Here is a 26,639-nt window from a genome sequence, read left to right as displayed (position 1 = left end):
GTTGATCCATGTGTTTCTTCGAATACATTGTTTGGTCCTGATTATGTTACCGTCGGCATTTTCAGTATCTTCGGGTCACTCTTGAATTCCTTTTCTTCAAGTGTCTATTGTCCCTGCTTGAAAAAAACGTAAAAATAGTTTTTAGAAAAGTGTTTGGGTTAAATGATGCCACGCCAAACTTTGTATATGATCTAGAAATCTCTGCTGGTGCGTGGGAGGATGCAGGAGATTATTGCTCGTGTTTACTGGCCTCCGAGCTTTCGCCGTACAAACTTGTATGCAGAGAATGTTTTATGTATCTAACTTAGGCTAATAATTATGCAGGAGAAAGTGTAACTGTATTGCTGGTGGTTTGCTGGGACTGGGGACTTTTTTAACAGTGGCCAATCTAGTTAAGTACCAGTGTTGGACTGGACCTTTTTGAGCGAGCTATAACCCTTTGCAAAAGAGTTGAATGTCCTGTGTAAATTCGGCGAAAGTTTTGCTTAATTGAGAAAGCTCTCACTCTGTCAACTATGCCAGAGAGTTGGCCTGGTATCAGTTGGTGTAAAAGTCGGTACGGTTATTCATATTGCACGGCTACTCTCATCACCTCTGTATTATTCTAACGAAACGCATCTCATGCGGATACCGAGTGAGGTTCTAACTTCTAACAGAATTCAGCGATCTTACAGCGCTCTGTCCCCGGCACTAAAGTTAGCCTCTGCCTCGTGTGGATTTTCTCGTACATTAATCTGCTATACGTTAGTTCAGCGCCTGGAAATATTTTTTTTTTTCGAAAGTCGTGAAATCACCTTTAGAAAGCTGCGTTTCTAGTCCTGTAATGCTGGTTTATTTTTTGCAAGTGATAGTAAATGCCGAGATTATTACGTTTTAGAAAACGACGAAATTTGTCTGAATTTTAGTTTTAATCTTGATTTCATGCGTCAGACTGTTTCTGAAATTAATTTTAATCATAGAAGGGGCAACCTACGTTGCTCAGTTTTGACATGATTTGTTTGTCTTATGATAATTATGAAGCATTACATGTTTATAGTTGCTTCAGTTTCCTGGATCGCAACCGCTTGTGTTTTTCGTCCTAAACTCTTGCCTAACACGACTTCTGTCTTAGCTGCCTTGTCCTAGAAGCTACATCAATAAGTGTACCCACACTCACATTGAAATTCTGTGTATGATTAATTCATAGTTTTGAATTGCTTACACATTTGCTGCAGTCTCAAAGTCATGTTCGGTGCTCAGCGTTTTTTTGTGCATTCCACTCGTTGTTAATTTATTTTATGGACCGCAGAGAATATTATTAAAGTAATTAATTGTAGTAATATATGAAGATGATAATCCATCCTTCGTCATTCTTCTTAATTGTGCTCGTCTAAAAGAATTCTAAAGTAGAAATAATTTTATTATTGCTTTGGTATAAATTATCCCTCCAGGTTTTATTATATTAACATGAAGCGCAAACAAATGCTTTGCTAGATATTAAGATTAATTCTTCCTGAAATTGTTGTCGTTGCAAATGCTGTGTAAATCTCTAATTTTTGCCAGTTGGAGATTCTCGCCTTCACGTTAATTGTACGTCGTTATTTGGATACTGGAACTGTCGAAATTATCAGAGCAAAAAAGTTGGTTCGTCATTCAAATTGGCGTTCCTAGTAGTTATTGTCGAAGATAAGTGAGATCTTCTATGTGCATAATGTCACTTATCAATACCTGTCTTGTCCATCTGGCTAGCTTTATTTGCCGCGTCGTATCTTGATCAAACTTCATTGCCATTTGTTTGTTTCACTTGGTTATTCACTCATATTTTGCTGCTATGTAATGTCTCAGCAATTAATTTTCTAACATTTATTTTAATGTAATGAGCTATGTGCACATAAAGACATTACTGATACATCGCTGTATAAAGAAACGGATGCAGTTTTCTCGCATGCAAGAGTTCATCAAGAATTGCTGCGAAACTTTTACTGATTTTGTTTAGGGCAACACCTGAAATTTCGAAGTTGTGTTCGCCATTTATTTGTCCGGACCTAATTTATGCAAGTTTCACGTTCTTATTAGAAAAGTTACAATTCATCTTTTGATATCGCTCTTTGTTAGTCACAATTAGAGGAGCAAAACACCCGATTTTCCCAATTTTGCATCACGAAAAGCATTTTATTGCTTGTGTAATGTATGCGCGTGCGCGCTGAAGCCTCTAATCAATGCTACTGTAGAAGACTACGTCTGGCACACAGCAAAGGCCATCTAAATTAGTCTCACGACTTTTTGCTCTTGCTTAATATTCATTAATATTGCAACTAAGGTTAAAAAATCTTTATTTAAAGTCATTAATACTTAAGATAACTTCCGCTAAGTTTTGCCACGTCAAGTTTACGCTATATCATCAAGACCACGTATACATTGACAAAGAACTTTCCTGAAACAATTTTCGATCAGCTACTAGATCCTCACTTTCAAGCCTTATTTTTTACGAAGCTTGATGCGCAGAATCTTCAAAAAGATTACGAATACAGATATTATGCGTTGAACATCATACCACAAATGCCAATTTCATCTTGCAATTGTGTTGTCAGTTTCCCTCTCCTTACTTTGCATTAAACTTGTAAATCCTAAGTCCAGCTACGGTTTATGTCTCCAACGGCTTCGTAAATATGTCACTTCAAGTATATATTCTAAACCCACGTCTGTTTTAGTCAGTGGTAAATTATTCTGTTTCTATGTCATGTTTTAATTTTATTGAAATGTTTTATTTGAATTAATTAATTTATTCTAGGAATACAATTAAACTTTTATTGCTGGAAAGCTCAAAAGTCAACTTTTTTCTTACATGAAACGTTTGTGATACTCAGGAAGTGTAGGATTGCTTGTGAGTTCTGTTTAGAAAAATGTTGTAAGTTTTGAGAAATATTCATAACTGTTTTGTCCAGTTATTGTCTTAAATAATAACGTAGGCATGGTGTTGCATAACTGAGGGTGTAACAAATTTCCTAGAATTGTCCCCGTTACGAAGTGAGCGATGGCCTCTATTTAGACTCGTCTGCAAGAGTTCCGTAAGCGTCGGTTGAACTCAGTTGAACCACATCGTATTTCCCATAATAACCAGCAGAATCGTCCGTTGCACACCAACATCGGTGCTTTCAGCATCTTCTCTTTTCACGAATTTAACGCATCGTCTCCTTTCATGAATTGGCATACAAATTGGTATGTCGACACATGTTGGCAACTTCACAATTCGGCGTCGTAGTTGTTCACATAGACATGTCGCGTTTACGGTATACCTATGGCAAGAGCTCTAGATGCTGTACCGGCTTCGCAATTTCGTCATTTTGCTTGGTTTCTTTACGTTTGTTCATTGTTAGACACGAGTAGCTCGCACTATTTATTATTTTAAATTACTCCAAAATTCCCATCACCCGTTTGAAAATTTGTTGATCATATTAGAACCGTTTGTTTTCTTTTTTAATAATTATTTGTTCATCTGATTAGTGCCTATTTTAGGTAGATCTGATTTTTGACGATTATCGTAAAGTTTGTCGATATTTCCATTTAAAAAATTAACGATAGTGTCTGATAATTATTTGACTAGATAAGCATACAAATATGGCATTAGGTACTGCGATTAAGAATAAGATTCAATGCAACGCCGCAATGCACTGGGTGTTCTTCGAACCGCTGCTTAGTGAAGGCTTCTGATTGCTGTGTAACCGTAAACAAGGATTTGATACAGAGCGGTCCATCAGCAGCTATTTCCCAAGGTCAAGCTTAATTTTTGTGTTACCTATCTTTCTAATCTTATTTTTCGTTTCCAGACCAAATTTTCATGTGATGAATCAAATGATAAATGACCGAGATGCGGTAATTTTTGGTCTACCTTTAGTTTACAATCGTGCTCTTACAAAGAATTCGACTTGAGACTAGTAATTGGTCATTTTTCGTAAATTTTATCCTCGGTCTATTTCGATTTGCTTGGCTTAGTGAACGTTGGCCTCCCAAAAAATGTTTTGTCCGTGCGTTGGAAAGTAGGATGCGTACCTTACCCAGCACGTTAAATTTTGTCTGATGAAACTCCAGAAATGTTCAGTCCTCACACATCTCACTGGAAGCGCAAGATGAGGTAGTAGTTGTGATAGGAAGCGCTGTTCTTGCAGATTGAAGTATTTAATCAAGGGGATAAAGCGGGAAAACTCTTTAAAAATCGATATTTTGAAACAATGCAATGCCAAGCGCCCGCTTGACTTAAATCGAACTGTAAATGCTATAAATATGAAGAGATTACGAGTCTCATGATATGTCTGTGCCGCTTGTGAGTCGACGAGTGTCTGCACGTATGCGTGTCATGTCGACGCTCGTGCAAGTCAAAAACCTGTTTTTCCGGATGAAAATTTTATTGTACATATTTCATGCAGATTAGCATTGTCTAGTAATGAACCTTATAAAAAATTTTCAAAAATTTGATAATGTCTTTTTTTTAACCTTTGTTGTTATGTTGCTCGCAATTGTGAGATAGCTATTTTTTTAGCCGATTCATTTATTAGTAAAACCCTGAAGGAAAATTAAAATACAAATCAACAACTTGCTTTGTGTGAATGAAGTGAGTAATTGTATTTAAATATTTCGGCACGTAAACCTTAGAGAACCCTAAGCTTCTTATCAACGTAGCCATCGTTGTCTAAACTGAAGCGTATTTCCAATACTGGGAACTTGTTATGTGAATGAATTTCTATGTTAGTAATTAATAACCTCACTTGCTGAAGCTGAAACAGTAGCAATCGATAATTAAATGAAAAACTAGGACAACTTTCACTAATTACGCCTAATCTTATGGAACCGGTTCAGTTTTCTTGCATGGGTAAAATGAGTAATAGAAAATGAGACAAAACTTAAGCTAAACATAGTGGTATGGTGGAAAAAAAGTCCTGCATTGCGCTGCTTTCATACTGCACGTTGAGGCACAGCATGCTGCATTAATTATATACAAAATTGCGTCGAACATGCCGATTCAGTTACCCATCATTTTAGACCAGAGATCTTCGTCGCTGTCGTCAGACGAGCCCTCGTCAGCATCTCCTGTCTTCTCAGTCTCGACTTGGACGTTTGTGTTCTCCGTTGTTGCGTCCGATAAAACCTCAGGTTTGCCCACGAGTCTTTGGTAAGCCTCCATGCTGCTAATAACTGGTACGGATGACCCGTCTTGTGAGGCCTGTTCAGAAGATCCTTCATCTGCGTTCGGATCAACGGCCGTGCCGTCGGAAGCAGTCGATGCGGCGCCGGCCTTAGAGTTGATCTTGTCAATCTTAATCCGCTTCCTCATGCGGCTAAGCATTTTACTGTTGGTGACGACTTTTTGAACTTTCTCACTTTGCAGCCACCTGGAGCTCCAACTTGATCCCGATCCCGCGAGATTGTCAAGCCCGGTCGCGTCTCTTGTGGAAGGTTCAATTTCTCCGATTATTTCAGTACCTCCTTGTCTGCGGCCTCGTGTTAACGGTAGCAAGGCTGACGAAAGTTCTTCCGCCTCTCCTGGCTCTAACTCTACCAATCCAGCATCTTCTTCAATTTCTCCCTCTTCTTCAGAATCAGTTTTACGTTCTTTTTGCTCTGGTTGGTTTGCAGACAAAGAATTGTCCGCACTCGTGTTCAAGTTGTCGGCTCCTCGGTAGAAATCGGTTTTGTCAGCAGTAACGTCGCTGTCTTCGCCCCTTTCCGCCGCAGTAGGGAACGGGGTATCTTCGTATTTACTAACAGAGTCGGAATCCTCGTCTAAATCAATAGCAAAATGTTCGTCCTCAGGCAGATCTACTAGTCCAACATCTTCGTCGTCATCTTCACTAAGATGGCCGTTCCGATTGATATTTTCAGGCGCGGCATCAACTGGAGTGTAAGACCTACTTGATGCATCCATCTCCTCTGGTTTGGTCGGACTGTCGTCAGGAGCGGAACGAAAAGAATTTATAAATTTTTCTGATGAGCTCTCAACATTATTGCCATCCTCATCACTACAGGCTCCTTCTTCAGAATCATCAGCAACTGACCGCTCTAGTGCAGCGGGTTCCTCCCGAATGTTTCGATAATATTCCGGAATTTCAGGAGATAAGATTTCTTGCTTCAGGGCGGCATTAGGGTCGGATACGCTTCCGTACTTCGAACTAACCTTATTTATATCTCCAGCATCAGCTGCCGCGTCACTGTCGTCAGACTGCTCCGTGGTTTCAATTTTGATGGGCACGTCGGAATTTTTCTCGAAATTCTTTTCTCGTTCGTCCTCTTCTTCCATGTCTGCAAAAATATCTTTCATGACGGTCTCCTCACAACGCTGGAGGTCATTTTCGTCTGAGACGTTGAGTGGAACTTGACTGTCGTCTACCTCAGGAGCCGAAGTAATCTCATCACTGTTTTTCTTATTGTTCTTACCTGCTTTGGACTCGCCTTCGCTGTCCGAACTTATGACGATCTGATCACCAACTTGGGCCTTATTTTGACTGGGCGGTGAAATAATAGGGGTAGCTTGTGAAGGTCCTCCATATGACAGCCCGAATTCAAAATCTGTGCTACTCATCAAATTAGGAGCTAACTTCTTATTGAACGAAAAGCTTACGTTACTACGATCCATACGGAGACCAGCTTTAGCCTCGGGTTCTTTTCTAGCACCACCTGTCATACTATCAAAATCTTCTTCCGAGTCAACGGCTTCAATGCCCGACTTATATTTAGACTTCTTGTCAATGGGGACGTTAGGAACATTTCCGTCGTTTAGAGTCGCCAAGATCAGGTTTTTGTCCACAGGTAGACGACGGTCCTTCCTACGACTGTGCTTCTTGTCTTTATTGCGTCTGGAACGTTTACCGGACACGCTCCTGTCGCTCGAGTAGCTACGCGAGCGTTGCCCTTTCTTGCGCCTGAAACTTCTATCACTATCGAGACCACTGCCTTCTTCGTTGCTATCGATTTCTCCCTCTTCTTTTTCAGATTCATCTTCAGCTGGCTCCTTGGCAATCTTTTCTTCGTGTTCAACGTAGGGAGATCGCTCTTGGGGCTCATGTTCTTCCCCAACTCTCGTGGGTTTTTCATGCTTCGAGTTGTCTTCAGAATCTGTTCTCTTGCGGTAGGTTCTATTCTCCTTAGCTTTTTTCATGCGATCTTCGAACTCTTTTCGACTTATTCTAGTTTTCTTACTCTGCCGCTTCTTATCGTCATTTTTATCGGGCGTTGCCGCAGAATTATCACGACTAGAATCGCGCTTCTTGCTGGAATCGCGATGGCTCTTACCGCGGCGAGCGCGTCTGTCTCGGCGCGAGCGATGACGAGAAGATCGATGTTTTTTACGCCGGTTTTCAGAGTCTGAGCTGTAGTAAGAACTACTCCTACTCAGGCTGCGGGAGTAACTGCGGCTCGAGTAACTCCTACTCGAAGAGCCGCTACGGCTGCGGTCTGATAAAGGCTCGCTCTTTATCTTGGCTTTGATATCTTCCAGGCCAGGAATGTCTTTGTTTTTTGGGTCTTTTTTGAGCATGGTTTGGATGAGGCGAGCTCGCATCTCCAGCTCTACGATGTCCATAGGTTTGTTAGGATCTGCGGCGTCAGCCTCGCCGTCGTTTCTGTACCAATAAAAAATTCGAGTAGTTGTAAGAATTACAGATGGCAAAACCGAAAATGTAAATAAGGATATTTATTATTTGTACCAATAAGGTACTTATGTTCTTTCATGCACTAAACTTCATAAATGAATAGAAAGTAATACATTTGAAATAAATAATTGCGAGTCAAGTTGATCTAAGCTCACAGATATGAATTGCTCGAGATACAAACGAGATACAAACGTAAAACAAGTTTTTCTTATTAGGATAATGAAAATGAGAACTAATATTCAACGTACATATAAATATTAATTTTGATTAAACTATATTATCATGAAAACTGCAAGGCAAGTTTTACAATTTCTTAACTGAATAGAATTAGATCAAACAATAATGTATGATTATATGCCTATCTATAAGATACAGACGTTACTGAAATGCTTTCTTGTCAATCAATAAAAATTAAAACAATTTATTAAGAAATTAACACCGATTTATCCAAATTTACTGAAAAGGCAAATTTTTCTTTTAAATATACACAAAAAACATACTTGGAAGCATATTACCAACTATAAATCTTGTTAGCATTAAAGATTATTGAGAAGGAAAGTTAGGTTAAATTGCCCAGGTATCCAGACTAAATTATCAACGTAATTCATTGTCTTTAGACTAAATCATCAACCTAATTCCTGTCCATTATATTAAACTATTAACGTAATCTCCGACCTTCAGATTATATTGTCAAGGTAATATATGGTCTTTAGATTAAATTATTAAGATAATTCCTAAATTAACATAATTCCTAAGTTATTAACATAACTCCTAAATTATTAACATAATTCCTAAATTATCAACATAATTCCTAAATTATCAACATAATTCCTAAATTATTAAGATAATTCCTAAACTATTAACTTAATTCCTAAATTATTGAGATAATTTAAAGTTTTTACATTATACAATTGCAAAACTCACACTCGTCTGCCCCGCTGCGGTTTCGTAGCCTCAGGCAGCTCCTCTTCGTCCTCAGAGTCGCTGGAGTCTGACATGTTGCGACCTAAGCCAAGGTCACATAATATAACTCATTCTGCTGAATCATCCTCCGTAATGATGCATACATCGGGTAAATAGGGATTCTGATTTCGCGATTGAGTTAAGTGGCATTGCAAAATATATGCAATCCTGAAGCAATATTGCAAAGCAGGAGAATGATTACCTTTTTTGCAGTCAGCCTCTCACTGGGTACAGTTAGCTTCGAGGGATGCCTTAAGTGGCTATTATTGAACTCTAATTAATGCCAGTGTTGCGAATGATATTCTATTCAATCTCTAACTGACAGTACTATCTATAAAATACTCAAAATGAGAGGAAAACATTTTTACTCAAATAAGAAAGAACTTCTATTAAGCATCAATCGAATCAAAGAAATAAGAAGGCATGCCATTCAAATCAATGTGACACATTTCACCACTCAATAATGTCGAATTGAAAAAATGATGGACTTTACTTGCCATAAAAATTATAGGAGAAATTCCACATTTAATTTAGCTCAAGGTTGCAAAAAGATTTTTATTGGCAAGATCTTCTCTTACCCTGGATTATGGCGACGATCCTTTTCTTGCTTATGCCGCGCAGTTCGTGGATGCACAACAATTTCAGATCCTGCAGTGGAATTGCCTGGAAATATTGCAAATAATTATCATGCATTTATCATTACATTATAAAATTTCATCGGAACTATTAGAAATATATTGTTGATGAAACACTTGATCATCAATGAATCGTAAAAATTTATACGGGTGCAATTATATGTTATAAATTCAGCAACTGTATTCAAGTCGGGCCTTAGTAATTACGTGCATCAGTTTAGGAGTTACACGTGTATACATTAAATAAAAAATTAAGCATTAAAATTGAGTTCAAGATCCTCTAAAGTACTTTTTACATCCTGTGGTTGCATGGAAGCACAATTCGAAGCGACATCAACTGAGCTTTCCCGTGACTTGACACATTTCATTACAGGTTAACCGGTCTCATGCAGAACAGTATATACACACACTCTTTTTCCTTTCCCCCCTCAGGCCTTCATTTACATTTGAAAAGATATCGAGTACAAAACAAGTCAACAGAAACAAGAGTCTGCGTTTTTGGGGCTTTATTATAGTGACAGAGAAGACGACAGAAGATTCAAGCTCGAAAAGAAAAGACTGAGCGAAGCTGTTAACTTTCGCTCTCAGATGACACAACGCACAATGTTGCGTGTCTCCTACAAACGTGTTTGCATCACGTCAAAACGCGCCGTGAGCACAAGAATAAAGAGATTTAATTCGTTGAAATCATAACCAATAGGAAGCCTTTGAAGCACATCGGTGAGTAGGAAACTAAATCTTCGGCTATGATAGTACGTAGTGAGACTGATCATGATATAAGACCATCATTATTTTCAAGTCCGATTTCATAAAAAAACTATGTTTATCTATCATTGGTTTGTAGTGGCCACGTTACCAATTAACCAAAATCAACAGAATTATTCAATCAAATCAAATCAGAATTCAATCATAACAGAATTCTTCAATCAAAAGGTTAAAGGGAAATTCGTTCGGCTAGTCAGAAACAAATATTGAGGGCGTAATCAGCAGCAACAGAAAAAAACAGCGCATTGGAAGGCACTTCAAACAGATTTGCTTACAGTTTATCTTACAACGGCATGGCCTTGCTTCTAAAAAATTTATCAATTCACACTGCAGATTTTGCAGGTACAAATGTCGAAATATTAATATGACAGCGTGCAGCAGCCATATGAGGCCTGAAGGAAGGCAGGAGGTTGTTTGTGTAGCGTATCTTTTGTTGCACGAAGGCACAGTGAAGGGAACGCTGTTATAAAAGAGCGTCGTATAGTAACGCGCGACTGAGAGTATCTCAGGACTGCGATGGAGCAAGCGTGCTGTGTGTAGCTCTCAGGTGCACGGTACGTTTTTATATCAAACATGAATCAACGGAGATACTCTTGCACAGTATTCTAAACCATAAGCGGAACTTAATAAATAAGTGGTGAAAATTTTCTTAAAAATACGCGTGCACAATGTGCATGAAGGGAGATTCAAAGATGATAATGAAGAAAAAATAATAAAATAATTGGTTTGCTTCGATTATTACGAGGAACGCGTTTTCTGGAACAAATATAATAATGTATACAAATTTGTTCATGTGTATTAGTATTCGCAAGAACCATTATTGAGATTTAGGTCAATAAGTGATGAAAGTTCATGAATACGTAATCTCATTTTCATCGTTTCAATAACAAACAAGTAGATATATCCCTGCAGATTGTTAACAAAACTTAAAAATTTTTAATAGGCAGATCGTAATAGAGCCATTAATATTTCTCCAAGCGCATTAATTGATGTGGGGGAATAACGCCCGTTTGGTATATAAGGAAAATAAGAGATGTATTCTAAAATTAACTTGTTTCGTGTATGTGTCATGTAGAAATTCGTAACATAATAGCTACAGTAAATCGTTCACACAGATAACTAAGATTAGAAAAAAGTAAAATTTTATATTAACACCGACATCTTGATTATTAATACGGAGTGCAAATATGCTGAAATGAATACCGAGATAGGGTTTCGAAATAGCCACGTAACACACGAGTTAAGGAGCTACATCCTAGATGACGTAATACTATAAATCATAATGGCGAGTATAGTAATATCATGTACGTAAATACTAAAATAATAACGACACCGGTAAAGTGCAAAAATAACCAAAGCATCCTAATATTTTTAGAATGATATTTAATTAGTAAAACTGATGCGAACTGCCCGCAGGTCGTGGCCACAACATCATCGATGGCACCGCAACGGGCGGGTGTCCCCATGAAATTAGCAGTAATCGTCGCGGCCTTAGGTAAGAGTTATAGCCCAGCTGTCCTAAAAATACTTGTGGTGGTCGAGTAGTTAAGATCACAAAAATTGGAGCAGCGAGTTTAGGGTTTAAAAGTCGCCATGAAAATACTGGTCGACATTCGCAAGGTGGCGGCGACATTAGGCCTAAAAGGCCTAATCAAAGCGTCAACCACTATAAATGCAGCATGCATATTTTTTCTATGAATAAAAATATGATATAAAAAGTTTAATTTGCTGCTTTAATCTTTGCAATATCCGATTGAAACTGACACCACATTTAGGTTCAAATCAACGTTATTGTTATGTCGCTAAAAGTCTTACATGTTCCGATGATCAACTAACAGCTGATATATTGTAAAATGTTGACAAGCTAATACCTTATATTTATGAGCTGTCAGCATTTTATTATCTGGATAATAAAAGTGATTGACGGGGACTTGTTTCTTGAAAGTCGGGTGTCACGTTTCAGTTTCAGTGAGGCTACCTGAACATTTAGAGGTGTTTCGTATGAATGAAACGAAAATGCATCATGAAAAAAGCGTCGGTAACATTGATAATTTTTCACATACATCTAAGTTTTATTTGATCGACATAATTAATACTGGAAAACGAATGACATTCACATTATTTGCAGCTTTTTTCTTGGAACACGCACATGCTGGCTGGCCGGATGAACCATATTATGAAGTCAACGAAGATTACGATCAACGCTACCTCAAACAGTCTCTCACTAAATCGTACTTGGTGAGTTGAAGCAAGTTTAATCTCGTGCATATTCTGGCTTGTTCATTTCATTAACGTGCTGATGATAGGTAACTTAGTTGCCTACGTAATGTTATGCTTAAATTTTATTATAACATCATACTACACTGACAGTGATCACAGTCTCTACGCTCCTGGTGATTCTGCAAGTGAATCTGTGGCTGTCTTGTATACAAATGAGCAAATTTCCTGAATTTTCTCATTTTTTTCCAAATTTTCAACAGAGGATCCACTACCCTAGAGTGAAAACGTCCAAAATCAGTGCGGGATTTGACGAAGAGTTTTTTCCCACGCTATACCACGGCGCCGTGGACCTCCCTGTCGACTACCCCAAGTCAGTGAGGGAGAAGCGCAGCGCGTACGAGGAGCATGCGCGCGGCAACGCAAAAACGGATACGGAATTACGGGAGAGTTTCAAAAATAAATTAGTCGATAGGCGTTCAGAGGATGGTAAGACTGATGAAAAATCTTACTATCATATCCAAGGCGAAGGAAAAAATGCCGAGGGCAGAGTCAATGCAGAAATAAATGATAAATTGAGATCAGAAACGTTAAATCCTAGGGAAAAGAAACAAATTATGGCAGAAATTAGACCCATCAAAGAACAAATTAAGAAAAAACATAACAATTGTTTGAAAAAACGTTTTGAACGAGCAAGCCAAGAGCTGTTGTCTCGTCACGGTACTTGGTTGGGCTCTCATAAGCTGGATTTTGTCAGCACGGCGGGTAGCGATTTTAGTGATTTAATTAATAAGCAAGATCAACGAGATGTCGAGGAACGAAATTCAACCGAAAAAATTATAGACGAAAATAAATTGGGAAGAATCACGGGACTTCACGACGGACGCCCGAACACCGAGGCGCAAGATGCGTTCAATGAATACAAAGTAGGAAGCCATGGCTTCGGAGATATAAAAGATATATTGACTAATTTTAGACATAAAGAGGAATTTGTGACACACGAACATTTTGTGCAGAACCGAGATTCGTTTCCTCCTGCTGACATTCATCAACAGCCAACAGGTTCATTACAAAGAGCAAGAAGTGGAAACCATGCAGCGCAAGGCCAAAGACAATACGATGGTGAAATCAGGAATATATTCCAGACACATGCTTCGAACACTGAAAATTTTTCGTCTAAAGATGGCGTTCAAGGAAATTCCGAGGACAGAGCAGACAGTTCGAATCAGAGAGACAATGCTCGAAATAAAGAGAATCATAGCAACGCAAACGAGCAAGAAAATGAATATCACGAAGAAAACGTAGAGGACTCTCAAAGAAATGAACAATATGGCCAAGAAATTGTGAGCAACGACCACGTAAGGGAGAGAATAGTCGAACAACATGATTTCGAAAGCAACAAGCAACGCGTTAATGATAGGATAACTATCTTCGCTGAGCAGACTCATGATAGCACACACCACCATAAACAACCAAAAGTTGCAGATTCTCATCGAGACGGTGAATGGTTTCCGCAAGACGGCAAGAATAATGGAGTGATATATGGAAGCCATGCTATCAACATTGCCGACTATGCTACACCGCAGGGCCCAGCGCAATACCATGCGCGTAGAAATGCACGAGTCTACCAAGGCAGTCAAAACGACCAGACGTCTTCTCAGGAAAACTCAGAGCCATTCAGCGAAGCGAAGTTATCTAATTTTTCCAACGCGGACTATAACATCGACGCGAATGTCCCTGATGCTAACAGAGAAATCACTTCAGAACCTCTACCGTCCCAAAAGTTGCTCCACCCACGGACTCATGAACTTCCCGCTCATACTGAGAACCAACGGACACTCAGTGACTACTACGGAGGGTCTAGAACTGTTCGGGATGGAAAAAATAATAACGAAGGATATGAAAATTATTATTTTCGGCAAAAATCCCGGGATCAGCGAATGACTTCTCACTATCAGGGACCAGACGATGTCGTAGGTAGATATCCGGAGTCGATAACTCACGACGCGCATAGTGAGAAAATCGTGCCCATGGAAAGATGTTCAGAGGAAGATCTACTGAACAGTGAAGGCACGCCAAGCGTTGGCGCTTTAAAAAACACGAACAGTGCATTTAGCTCGACATTCAAATTTCATGACGAACCAAAACAGTTTGAAGCGCCCCAGAAGTCTGAAGAAATAGTGCCTCCGATTCTTTACGGAGCGCAAGAAATTTTAGCAGAAGTGACAGAATCACGACTGCCTTCGTTTTTGGGACAGGCAAAGCTGCTACATGACAATCCAATACATAAAGCAGGATTGAAATTCAATGCCAACTCGGCACAATTTCGAAAACCCTTCATTGATCAATTGCCTTCAGATGTACTAGAAGAGCTTCAATACTCTCCTAAAGACGCAAATCTAGCAACGGCAGCGACCAGTACCATTAATCAATATGCTATCCCGCCCGGCTGGACTTCTCATTCCTCTTTCGGACACCGTATTCCGTTGCGACCTCCTCCAGCAGGAGGCGGAGGTGGTGGAGGAGAGGGCGGCAAAATATACCTAATCATGGTCCCAGAAGGAGATTATAAAATACAGAGAGCTCAGCACGTTGCTGGAGGTTCAAACATCAATGGAGGAGCGGCTGCAATCAATTCAGGTCAACAAATAGAAGCTACAATTATTAACTTGGGTGGAGCTAGTGGAGGGGGAGGCAGCAGAGGATATGGTGGCCATGGTGGTAAAGGTGGAGGAGGAAATTTCAACGAGTTAGGTTTTTTGAACCAGATTCTCAAGTGGTAACAATTAACAGTATAAATATTACAAACATTTAGAAGTTTATTTCCCATTCATGATAGTGATACACTGTCAGAAGTATTAGGCAGAAAATCACATTCACTGATAAGAGTTAAAAATATGCATAAGCACAAGTTGTTGTTCATAAGACAATTATAAATATATGTATGCAATAAACCGCATACACAAGATAAGTCTCATAAACACTAATTGAAATTAAATACAGGATACCTATACATTCACACAGATAAATTTTGTCACTTTTCTGTTTGACAGAAACAATAACTTAAAACTATTGATTTACATTAAAACTAGCTGAAACTGAATAGTAGCCTATGTTCAAGGCGACAAGACTTTATTAGGAGCCTTCAACTATTTACTGCCTCACAACTTTGATACAAGAAATCCTACACATAGATTTCTAATTAATCAATCAAGATAAGAAATAGCAAGCCAACAATTGCCCCTATTATTTTCATATCCCATATTCTCTCTCACCTTGAGTACTGGTGGCATCATGGCTTCAAGTTTAGTGTGCTGAATGGCAGTAAACATGTGCTGGACATGTTCATAAGAAAGAGATAAGAAATAGCAAGCCAACAATTGCCCCTAATAAAAAAAGCCCCCTAGTATTTTTATATCCCATATTCTCTCTCACCTTGAGTACTGGTGGCATCATGGCTTCAAGTTTAGTGTGCTGAATAGCAGTAAACATGTGCTGGACAAGCAGTTCTTCATCTCCAACGTAGTGAGTAAGCGAGTGCAACTCCTCTTCCTTGTCGTCAACATCTTCTGAATTGGGTTTTGGTTTCATTGTGGTAATTCTGATTGAAATGAGGAACAATTGTTTACTAGCTGTATAGTAAAATATAATTTTACTCAACAAACTCAAAAAATCATTAGTGAATTAACAAAAACTACATCAGTAAAGTGAGAAGTACACGAGTGAAAAATTCATTTTAATTAAATTGGAATAAATGTGACATTACATAGAACTGCACATATTAAGTGAATATATACCATTAGTTTGACAACAGAGGGGAAAAAAGTGATTGTTTCATCAAACACATGAAGCTAGAAAATTGCCTTTCTTTGTGCATCTATAGATGTAAATTAGACTCAGGCTTACTGAATTAATTATGAATGACTGAGTATTTGAAAATAATTTTGCAATGCCTTACTATTTTCTCTCAGAGAATATATTTTTAGATTATTTCAACACTTAATGTATTGTTTTGTCTACATAAATGAAAAGTATATTATTATATGATACCCTTGAATGCCTCATAGATAAAGAAAAATATTTTTTCTATTTCTATTAAAAATCAGAGATTTTGGATAATATGTGCATGTGGCTTAACAATTCAGTTTCCAGTTCAAAACTGGCTTTCCAGAGCTTAGGAAAAATAGGTCATTGCTTGAAAAACTGACTCATGACTCAAAAATTTGGAAATTCAAAACTTCAAAAATCCAGTTGTGGCTTGGAGAGTAAGATGTTCACCTTAATCAATGGTTACTACTACCTACATCAATAATATTAATTTCAACATTAATAATGTATTACAAAAAATTTGAAGTAGATAAGATCATATTTATATAAATTTTTTTTACTTCGCCAATATTCCAACTGTTAGTAATTGGTGACCACTACTATACCCCAAACATTATCTGGAATAGTGAGCAGAATTTTTTAAAATTTGTGGGCAAAAACAATCCATTCACAGGTGGTTTTCAAAAGTTGCACGCAAAAAGTATGCCATTTTCTCATTTAATGGAAAAATTAGGCACAGGTCATAAAAATGGGCAAAATTGACTGTAAAAAGAGGTATTTTGTCTCATTTACAGGTGGCTTCCACATGATTTTCCAGAAGCCAACTGAATGAGACAAATGTGGGGCTAATACTAATAGCAGGGTTGGCAGTGATTAAATCAAAATGATTAAATCATGTGATTAAATCACTTGATTTTTTTATAAAAAAATCATGATTTTTTTTATTTTTTCGATTTTTTTGATTTTTTCATATATTTAAATATATTGAGTGGCAGTCTTTAATTTATATTGAGGTATTGTTATTCATTTATGATCCATATACTGTTATTGTTAGTGGGCTAATTGCAACATAAAAAAGAACACTTCAAAAAGACAAAAAAGTTGAAAAAATCAAAAAAATCAAATAAATCAAAAAAATCATGAAAAAATCATTGATTTTTGATTTTTTTGATTTTTTTAAAAAAATCAAAAAAATCGCCAACCCTGACTAATAGACAATTTCAGTGCCATGAGCATCTTCTTCTTCTTCAATTTGATTTCTATTTTCTTTACACTAAACTGGAAAATCAGACACAAGCCCCGTTTAAATCCATACTCAGGAAGTTGTCCCAGGTGGGGAGGAATTTTATTGTTTTCAATTTTTTAATCTGTGTGGTGACTCACTGGTGCGCAGTATTAAACTGAGAATTTTTTATAGTTTGATGACTGGGATTGACTGCTGCTGCCAACCACTACAGCTACATGATGATCTTGTCATAATTCTGCCAAAGTCAATGCTTGCAGTGTATTAATAACCATAGGTACATAACTTGATTCCTACTGTTGCCAGCAGCTGCTGCTATGTGATGAGGTGATATCTTCTCACAATGCCACCAGTGGCAATGCTCGCAGAATATAATCAAGTAATATCTGTACATAGTTTGATCCCTGCTGCTGCAAACAGCTGCAGCTGTGTGATGTCTGATAATGTATTTGTATCCTTGTGCCTTAGGTACACGTATTAGTTACTGATGAGCTGCATTGGATGCTGGCTGCTGCAATGCTGCTACTTGCACTACACTGACACATCTGCACAAAGTTATCCAATTAAGATTGTCCTGCCCAAACTGCTTGGACCATTACTTTGAGGAAGCTCATTTTGCACCAGGGTGCAGAAAGTGGGTGAATATCAAAAGATTATTGGCAATGCATCAGCAGCAGAATTTACACCTTCTGAAGATCTTGCTGACACATTTGCATTGAAATTATTGCATTTTAGAAATTACTTTGAAACTCCTATGGTATGGGATAGAGCCCATTGCTCAATTTGAAATATTGTTTGATAAAAATCCAATGTGCAGAAAGTGGGTGAATATTGCAAGATCTTTGGCGATGCATTGCCAGCAAAATTTACGCCTTCTGAAGATCTTGACAACAGTTGACACATTTGGATTGAAATTATATATTGCATATGAGAAATAACTACAAAGTTACTGGAAATTTGAAGGACCGCAAGCGCACACAGTAAGGCTTCCAGTACGCTGGAAGGATCAGGATGCAGTGAAGCTTGTCTGGAAGTCAGTTACGTTGTGCGTAAGTGTTTTGGTGCGTGATAGTAAAGGATATAGGGTAAACGCACCATATTCCAACATCGTGGGTAATTCCAATACTTCTCAACTTTTTACTTTATATTAAGCTTTGTCTTAGTTCCACACATGCCAGGGCGCAGAGGGTGGATGCAGCATCGCCAATATATGGGATTTTAAGCCCTTAGCGTGGCCGGGTAATTTTAAGATGCGTCGCCGGTAATTTTTAATGAAAAGCCACTTACGCTGAGTAATGAAAAACTATTTACAAGCCACGAACTTATTTACAAGGTTGCATGCACGTGTTACCCCAAATAACTAATTTTACCCTAAAAACAGTCCAATTGTACAGCAAGTGTCAACTGAAATGTGATAATGCAGTCTGACCGCTCTAATGTGACCGCAACTACCTAATCGTAAGCTTGATGTTTACATTTTTTTGGAGGGAACTCATCGCAACTGATTTCCGGACAAGCTTCACTGCATCCTGATCCATCCAACATATCAGAAACCTTACTTTTTTTTAAATAGTTGGCAGAAGACCGACAAATATATTAAATGCAAGAATTTCAATCTAAATGTGTTGGCAAGATCTTCTGAAGGCGTAAATTTTGCTACTGAAGCGTCGAAAAAGATCTTGCAATATTCATCCACTCTCTGCACAGTGGCACACATGCGTAGATGGTTGAAATAGTGATGTCATACTATTGTGCGCCAGATTCCCACAAAACACTAGGTCTGGCGGAAAAATGTTAAGATCCTCAGAGCAAAAGTCCACATCACCCAGTGAGAAGTTGAGAACATCGAAAATATGTCGAAGTTGATAGTTGACCTTGCTCTACCAAATAGTGATAAACTGTTTGTGTAGAAAGAATATTATGGTTTGAGACTTTTAAATAAGTCTGTGAATATATTAGGAATGATTAAAGTAAACTTTGCTGATTCCAAGTGGTAAATAAACTAATAGATGATTAAGTTAAGAGACGGTTTTAGACACATAAAAATATTCCAATACAGCTTGGAATTAGACATACAGCTTGTTTAGAGCTAAGTCATATTCCGATACAGCACACACAGGGCATCGGAATTACAAATTACGGTTTTGAAACGCTCTGTCCGTGGACCGCAAGCATAGTGACAAACCAGAGATTTTTTAGAATCCGTTCATTTTTAATTTCCTCATTTACTCAAGCAGGGTGGAATTCTAGAAATGGAGGTTCACTTATAAAAAAGCTTTCCACCCAAGGTGGAATGCTTTCCTTAGATACAGTGCTCTGCCAGGTGACTGACTATAAATGAAAAGGAGGATCAGAAGTGGACAAACTGTTTCAATTGTGTTAGTACCTCAGATTTGTTATAAAATTGTATGAATGTCTCTTGTTTGATAAATATTCTCTATTTTTCTTTTATTTAATGGATTGTTTGAAATTTTTCCAGGCTTTTTGTTTGTAATGATCAAGTTTAAGTTAAGTATTTAGTTAACCAGTACTGTAGTACATATACCATATTTGGGGGCGGGGCTTATGGGCACAACCAATCACAGCTGGAAAGCATCCCCATCAACCAATCACAGCTTGAAAGCATCCCCAGCAACCAATCACAGCTAGAAAGCAGATAACATTACATGATGTTTATGTTTTTTCTGCAAGATATTTTTGGCGGAAAGTCGGAAACGGTAAAGCAATGCGCATTGCGGAAGTTGAAAATTTTATGAAATGACATGTTTGCAAAGTGCAAACCGCAATTTTTTAATCAAACAAAAATTTATGACATTCGAGCCCCAAGATTTCATACCTACTGAAATTATATGATATTAGAGCCGTGATATTTCAGACAAAAATAGGACTTTTCCAGACTAGAGTGAGATCAGAATTAGTCTTGCAATATGCCAAATTTAGTTACACACAGCGTTAGCCATTGGAATTCAGTGATTTTGTAGATTTTCAATTCTAAAGGCTTTTAAATAAATATGGCAACAGTTTGTGACGTTTCATCATTGCTGGCGCGTATTGTCATAATTGTGTTGTTTTGAGAGTGACATAAAGCAATCAGAACTTGAGTTGTGCTTGTGCTGTACAGTACACTACAGACCTACAAACTACAAAGCTACAATGACTACACTCTCATAACTCATCAGCCCATGGCATCTATCATCTATGATCTAGGTAGTTATTTATAGTAACGTAGTAAGGAAGCATTGAATTGGCATTTTTTACTGCTGTAATAACTAATATGAATGAAAGTAAAAGATACGTGCATAAAACACAAACATCATAATCATAATGCAAGTTAGTGCGCCCACGAACCCTGTAAGTATAACCTATTCCTATAGAAATTGATATTAGTACATTTAGTAGCAAAAAACGTATGAAAATTTTACCCGAAACTAGTACGAAAACTTACAGATTGAAGAAACGTTGTAGGATAACTGTTCATACACGCACTGGTCGGCATACACGGTCGGAAGCGCGTAAACAAGCTGTCGGATAGTCCGATTTTATAAGTCGACATTACTTTTTTGTTCGTCGATTATTTCGATCACATGATTCACGTAAAATTTTAGTTACTAACTAGATAGTTTTTTGAGGTATATTTAAATTTATATTAGAGTTTTATCAAAACTTGAAGGCGAGTCCATGCCGCATCACGTCAGAACGATATAAATTCCGTATAATTACATAAAGTATAATCAATGCAGGTCTTATATACGATACATGATGTGCACTAATTGGAAGGACGTTACGAGCACGACTTATATTGAACTTTTAGAGCAGTTGCGAAGAGAGCGCAGCCGTGCACCACCAATTTTGTGCACCAATAAGCCCTGAATCGAACGCCTTGGATCTCTCCGGACATCCACCAATCAGCCGTGAACCACTCGGCCTTGTCCTCCTACGGCCTTGCATAGAACCTGCCGTGCACCACCAGGCCGTGGATCGAATATGACTTACGGGCATCGTTAAATTACGTAATTTTACGTTCACCGCATCTGAGGTTAGGTTTCAAATAGCATAGTTCTGTTCCCAAATTTATCGTCATTCGACAAGTGACCGTTCGACCGAGGGCTGGTTCGACGCACGGTCTAGGTACGGACGGCTTGAAGGTTGAAGGCTACGTTCCGGAAGGCAGGAATCATGATGGTCCATTACATCCAGGGCAGTGGTGGTCTTCCGCAGACGACCCGTTGCGAACAGTACAGGAAACAACCCCAGTGAGAGGACCACACAATTGAAACAAATACAACCTCATCACGTGAGCATAAACACCAAAGAACTCAAACACTGGACTTTAGCTCAAGATCTCCTCAGGTAACACCATGGTTGAACTAGTATAAGGCTGACATATGAGAAGCTCATTTTTGCGGATGTAGTGCGTTGTTCGCCTGTGACGTCACCGACCTCAGTGACGTCACAAGCATTAACCAATCACCGAAAGACGATCAAACGAGTCAACCAATCAGTCATGGGAATGACAGGATTGTTCACATTTCTCGATCTCAGTGACGTAACATGAAAGCTCAACTTAAAGACGGAAATCCTCGTGGGATAACCTTATATAATTCAATCTCATTACCTGGAGTCATTTTTGGCTCCCCCCACCGACATGATGCACCACTTTCGCGTCCATCACTCCACTAACCAGAAACACCGAGAAATAAACCGAACTTCTCTAAGCTCAAACACATGACTGCAGTTATCCCCATCTTGATACCGTAACAACAGCGCTACAATGCGCTATCGACCTAGTGACCAACCGCACTCGGGATCATCTGAGAACTGTCTGCTGCCTGTAGGCATCAACGCCTGGAGGGACAACTTCGACGAAAAGACGATTTGAATCTCAATCTTCGACGATTTGAATCTCAATAGCAAGTCCGGGCCGCTGAATTGTGAGATCGCGAGTGATGATCGAGATAACTGAAGATTCAGTTTACATGAACAGCAGTCGACATGTCGCATTGGAACACTGCAGAACAGATACACAACAGGTTTTTTTTAAATTAGCTTACTTAAATATTCTGCCATAACGCGGTATCCATAATCGGATCTTAGCACAACATACATAACACTTCAAAGGTTGGATCATGACTCTCCTCTAGTTCAGTTAAATTAATAGTCATTCTCCGTTCCAAAAAGTTTGCATTGCGGTAAAATACTTTCATACAGCATCTACATTGTCGACCTAGACAGATTAGAAGTAGCTATGACACGACCGCAATGAACACAGCTTCTCAATTTCCATCAGAGGTTGTAACTAATTCAGTAACGCGGCAAAGTGGGTGATTTTGATTTATAGCGAGACGATGCGAATCTTTTCTATCCATGGGAGCTCCCAACGCACGTCAGAGAGCGTCCTTAATAAATACCTCGAGTTTCAGATATACAAATACTTGAGAAGTTTCAATCTGGAGGGCATACCTTCGCCGACTCTCATCGCGCCTCCTTAATCATGGTAAAGTCTCATGTTTTTCTCGCACTGTGGACTCCACGACGAAGCACGTTAGGTGAGACTGCGAGTTTTGATTGAGGGTTGAAATCATCAAGTAGGATGCGTGCATACGAGACGATGACGTGCTGTAATGGCGACCTCCTGGACGCGACGGTTCGTTTCTAATATCACAAACACAATGTATTTTTATTACTGGCAGCTTTGGCGCACTCAATGTCGAAAATATCTAATTTAAGAAATTTAATTAAAGAAACTAAATCTTGATTGGTATGAAAAATTTTCAATTTTTGTACTACTACATAGTTCACTATATGCTGTATGCCCATATGTCTACTAGTGAAATAACAATATGTTATAAGATGAAACCGATGAAAAGGTAACAATCATAAAAAATCAGAGGAACCGAAAAAAACATGCCGACATGAAAGTGCTTACTAACAGAAAATGCCAGTTAATCCACGTGATAAATAATAGTTGAATAATTAACAAAACAGTCAAATTAAGAAATTTAAGAGAAAATGACGTGTGATTTTCAACCACGAAAAAGAGAACCGTTAAGAATGACGAAGTAATCCATCAATCAAGACGTGAGCTAACATTGGCATGCGAAGCAGGAACCATACAGCAAACATGTGGGAAGTTAAGGTTCCTTATTTTATTACTTGGAAACTACCAAGCTCAGGTACTACAATATCTAAAAATACTTGCGAAAACTGGTTATTTTTTCCATAATGACAGGAAGTAAGATTTAAAAATGTTAGTTCAATTGACACGGCCATGAAGAAAATTTAATAACGCCTTTCATAGTCAGATAAATAAGCAGGAGACGATCCATCGGTTCCAGCATAAATGTAACGACGGGAACAAGAGGAAATTGAATACAGAAGAACATGTCCTGTCACACGCATATAGATGATTTTGGCAATGGTCAACTGATATTTTATCGAATAATAAATGCAGAATTAAAACCAAATTTTTTACGTTAAATACATACAATACAAATGTCTCATGATTTAATATGATGACGTAGATGGATACATAAAACACAGCAAAAACTGCTACACAATAAAAACACTTTCATTATGTATTCATTCACGCATTCACGATACTACTTCACAATGGAAAAAAATAAAGATCTTGACCAAAACCACTTTTCTTGGATGTAGCAACTTTCTTTCTAAATTCATTTGTTCGTAAAGGCAAAACCAAGCTTGATACCTGCCGGAGCTATCAAGCTATCAAGCAAAAAATTAATTTCATGAAGATGCTAGAAGAACAAGCATAGAAAAAAAAAACACTGATTGAATTTTTTTTCTAATCAAAAGCATTTATATGATAAAATGAATCACGGAATTTAACAAACAACTTTCACATTTAATGCAGTGCCCCTAACCCTAATTTGTAGCCGCAATCGTAATTAAAGTATAATTGACCAAATTCCACACACCTATTTCAAAATTAGGAATTTTTCATCAAATCAAATCATGACCAAATTATAAATGAAAAGACGGCAATAGCGCGCAAAGACTATTCTAAGAATATTACGACTGAACGTTAACTATTAAGATAAAATTTAACACGGCACTGGGTTAGCTCTGCAAGCTGCGTTGGGTAGCCATGTCTTCAAGGAAGACCCGAAGCTCCTCGTCTTCAAATCGTCCTTCAAGACTGTAAAAATAAATTTTAGTAATATTTAAGTGACAATTATGCTTATACAATACCAAGACAACGAATAACTTTTAGACTAAAATTTATTATACTGTGTAAATTCACCAATGATGCGAGGACTGTTGAAACACAATTACAACACAGTTTACCTTTGAACTAAACACAGAAATTATCTAAGGACTTTTGTGTTGCATAAAAACTCTCGAAGCTAATTTATTTACATAGAAATTATGCTTTCAAAGTGATGTACTACTTTAGAAGCCAATCTCATTTATGGTAGTAATCTACTTGCTTAGGTATTTGATCTCTCAATTCCTATTTTCATAGATCTAAGCCTGTTACTGTAACATTTACCAGTGTGATGCACCTAATAAATATCAAAACATAATTTACCTGGGTATCAAAGCTTTGGCTTCTTCAGGTGTCTCAGGACATAAATTCGCCAAAGCTGCCAGCTCAAACTTGTGCAGCTTCTTGCCTGCAAGCATCTCACGAATAGCTTTGATGGTTGACCTGTTCTTGAATTTTGAAAATCTCTGGCAATAGTTCAGAGTCTTGGTGAATCTCTGTAATAGGGATAATCCAAGTTAGAGTAATTTTATACAATAATTGTTCAATACTGAATAAGTATTAAACACAACAGTCCTTCCACAGATTTCTATGAAAAACTTCCAGCATAATTCTGATTTTTGAAGACACATTTTTGCATTTATTTAGTTCATGAAAACTTGACAAGATAATTTAATACAGCACATCAATAATTAACACTCTAACTTGCAATATGGGTACCTATTGAAGCATCCCAAGTAAAAAAGTCTTATTAGCTTTTAACCATCTTAGTATATAAAACAAAAGCAATTTTAAATAATTCCACAGAATAGTTTCCTTTTTGGACACAATAATTTTTCTAAAATAAAAGAAAGTATTACACAAAATATGTTAACCAATAGTAAAAATAATAAAAAAAATAGGTAAGGTCACATGATTGCATGCACATCAATAACACCACACCTCATTCAACTCTTGCTCTTCTTCAGCGCTCTCATTGGTAGTTTTGCGGTGGAGCAGCAGCTTGTGCACTTCAGAAATCAATAGCGTCTCAGCATTCTCAAATTCTGTAGAATGGGGAAACATCATTAGCAAAATTCATAGCCAAACATTAAATTTTGAAGTGAAGCTTGAAAAAGTTCCTTTCAAGTTTTAAATAAATTGTTTTCATCATATTCTCAATCTTTACATGAAAGGTGACTTCTGTCTAGAGAGGTTGAAAGTAAATAGGGTAAACGCGGTATATTCCGACACATTAAGGATGCATCGAGAAATGAAAAACTATAAAAAAAACCGTATGCGTTACGTAAGTTCTGTTGCCTTCACATGACTCTCAAAACACTTCACTACGCGTCAGCAACGATGAAACGTCACAAAATGTTGCCATATTTATTATCGCATGGAACTAAAACAAAGCTTAATATAAAGGAAAAGCTGGAGAGGTGACGGAATTACCTACGATGTCGGAATATACCGCGTTTACCCTATGTTAGATTTAGATGTTTCAACTATTGAAAGCATACTCAGGTCAGCACATTACTTATATTGTACCGTAATTAACAAATTCATAATATAGAATATTAGAAATTATTAACAAAAGGTACATGCAACATAGAATCAGCAAGCAAAGCAATAGAAATTACCTTTAGGAAAGTTTAAGTCAGTGGCATCTTCTTCTTGGTTGGACATATTGTGAAGCCTCAATATTGTCTGCAAATTGGTTGATATTTAGATTTAGATAGCAGAACAATTGAGCAATATTTACCAATAGGGAGGAAATAATTAAGAAACTTAAGACAGCATTGCTTTGTCTCATGCAACTAGTCCTACATGGCAACATGGGCACTTCAGCTAAACTCATACCACTGCTTTCAGTTCTAAAGCTTGAAGTTCCTCAATGTTAACTGTTAACAGCTTTAAAATCAATGCAGAAACATAAATTATTCACTGAATTTTTTTCAAAATAAAAGTATGCATTGAAGTCCACTGTGCAGAGAGTGAACGAAGATTTAAAGACCTACGGCGACGCATTATCGGCAAAATTTTTGCCTTCAGAAGATCTTGCCGACACATTTAGATTGAAATTCTTGCATTTAATATATTTCTCAGTCTTCAGCCAACTATTTAGAAAAAAAGTAAGGTTTCCGGTACGTTGGATG

At 37.8% G+C, this 26,639-nt stretch overlaps 2 protein-coding genes across 4 annotated transcripts; both read right to left on the bottom strand.

Moving 5' to 3' along the window:
- Positions 1 to 4,363: 4,363 nt before the first annotated feature.
- On the bottom strand, positions 4,364 to 20,776 carry LOC108668112 (uncharacterized protein DDB_G0283697). Of its 3 annotated transcripts, XM_018155256.2 has the most exons (6): positions 20,719 to 20,776; positions 15,695 to 15,803; positions 15,478 to 15,534; positions 9,164 to 9,248; positions 8,547 to 8,628; positions 4,364 to 7,592 (listed from the first exon to the last, which is right to left on the bottom strand). In XM_018155256.2, the coding sequence occupies exons 2-6, from the start codon at positions 15,791 to 15,793 to the stop codon at positions 4,997 to 4,999; spliced, it is 2,919 nt and encodes a 972-aa protein (XP_018010745.1). In that variant the 5' UTR covers positions 15,794 to 15,803; positions 20,719 to 20,776; the 3' UTR covers positions 4,364 to 4,996. The 3 variants fall into 3 exon arrangements, with proteins under 3 accessions (XP_018010745.1, XP_018010746.1, XP_018010748.1); XM_018155257.2 differs by lacking the exon at positions 20,719 to 20,776 and having other exon boundaries at positions 15,695 to 15,969; XM_018155259.2 differs by lacking the exons at positions 15,478 to 15,534; positions 20,719 to 20,776 and having other exon boundaries at positions 15,638 to 15,969.
- Positions 20,777 to 24,056: 3,280 nt separating this feature from the next.
- LOC108668107 (DNA-directed RNA polymerase II subunit Rpb4) lies at positions 24,057 to 26,227 on the bottom strand. The gene is made up of 4 exons (XM_018155252.2): positions 26,124 to 26,227; positions 25,444 to 25,547; positions 24,826 to 24,998; positions 24,057 to 24,432 (listed from the first exon to the last, which is right to left on the bottom strand). Exons 1-4 carry the CDS (start codon positions 26,167 to 26,169, stop codon positions 24,354 to 24,356), a joined length of 402 nt encoding a protein of 133 aa, XP_018010741.1. The 5' UTR covers positions 26,170 to 26,227; the 3' UTR covers positions 24,057 to 24,353.
- Positions 26,228 to 26,639: the final 412 nt, after the last annotated feature.

This window comes from Hyalella azteca, unplaced genomic scaffold, assembly GCF_000764305.2.
Source record: "Hyalella azteca isolate HAZT.00-mixed unplaced genomic scaffold, Hazt_2.0.2 contig13953, whole genome shotgun sequence".
Lineage (NCBI taxonomy): Eukaryota > Metazoa > Arthropoda > Malacostraca > Amphipoda > Hyalellidae > Hyalella > Hyalella azteca.
This window is presented reverse-complemented; position numbering and strand designations above follow the sequence as displayed.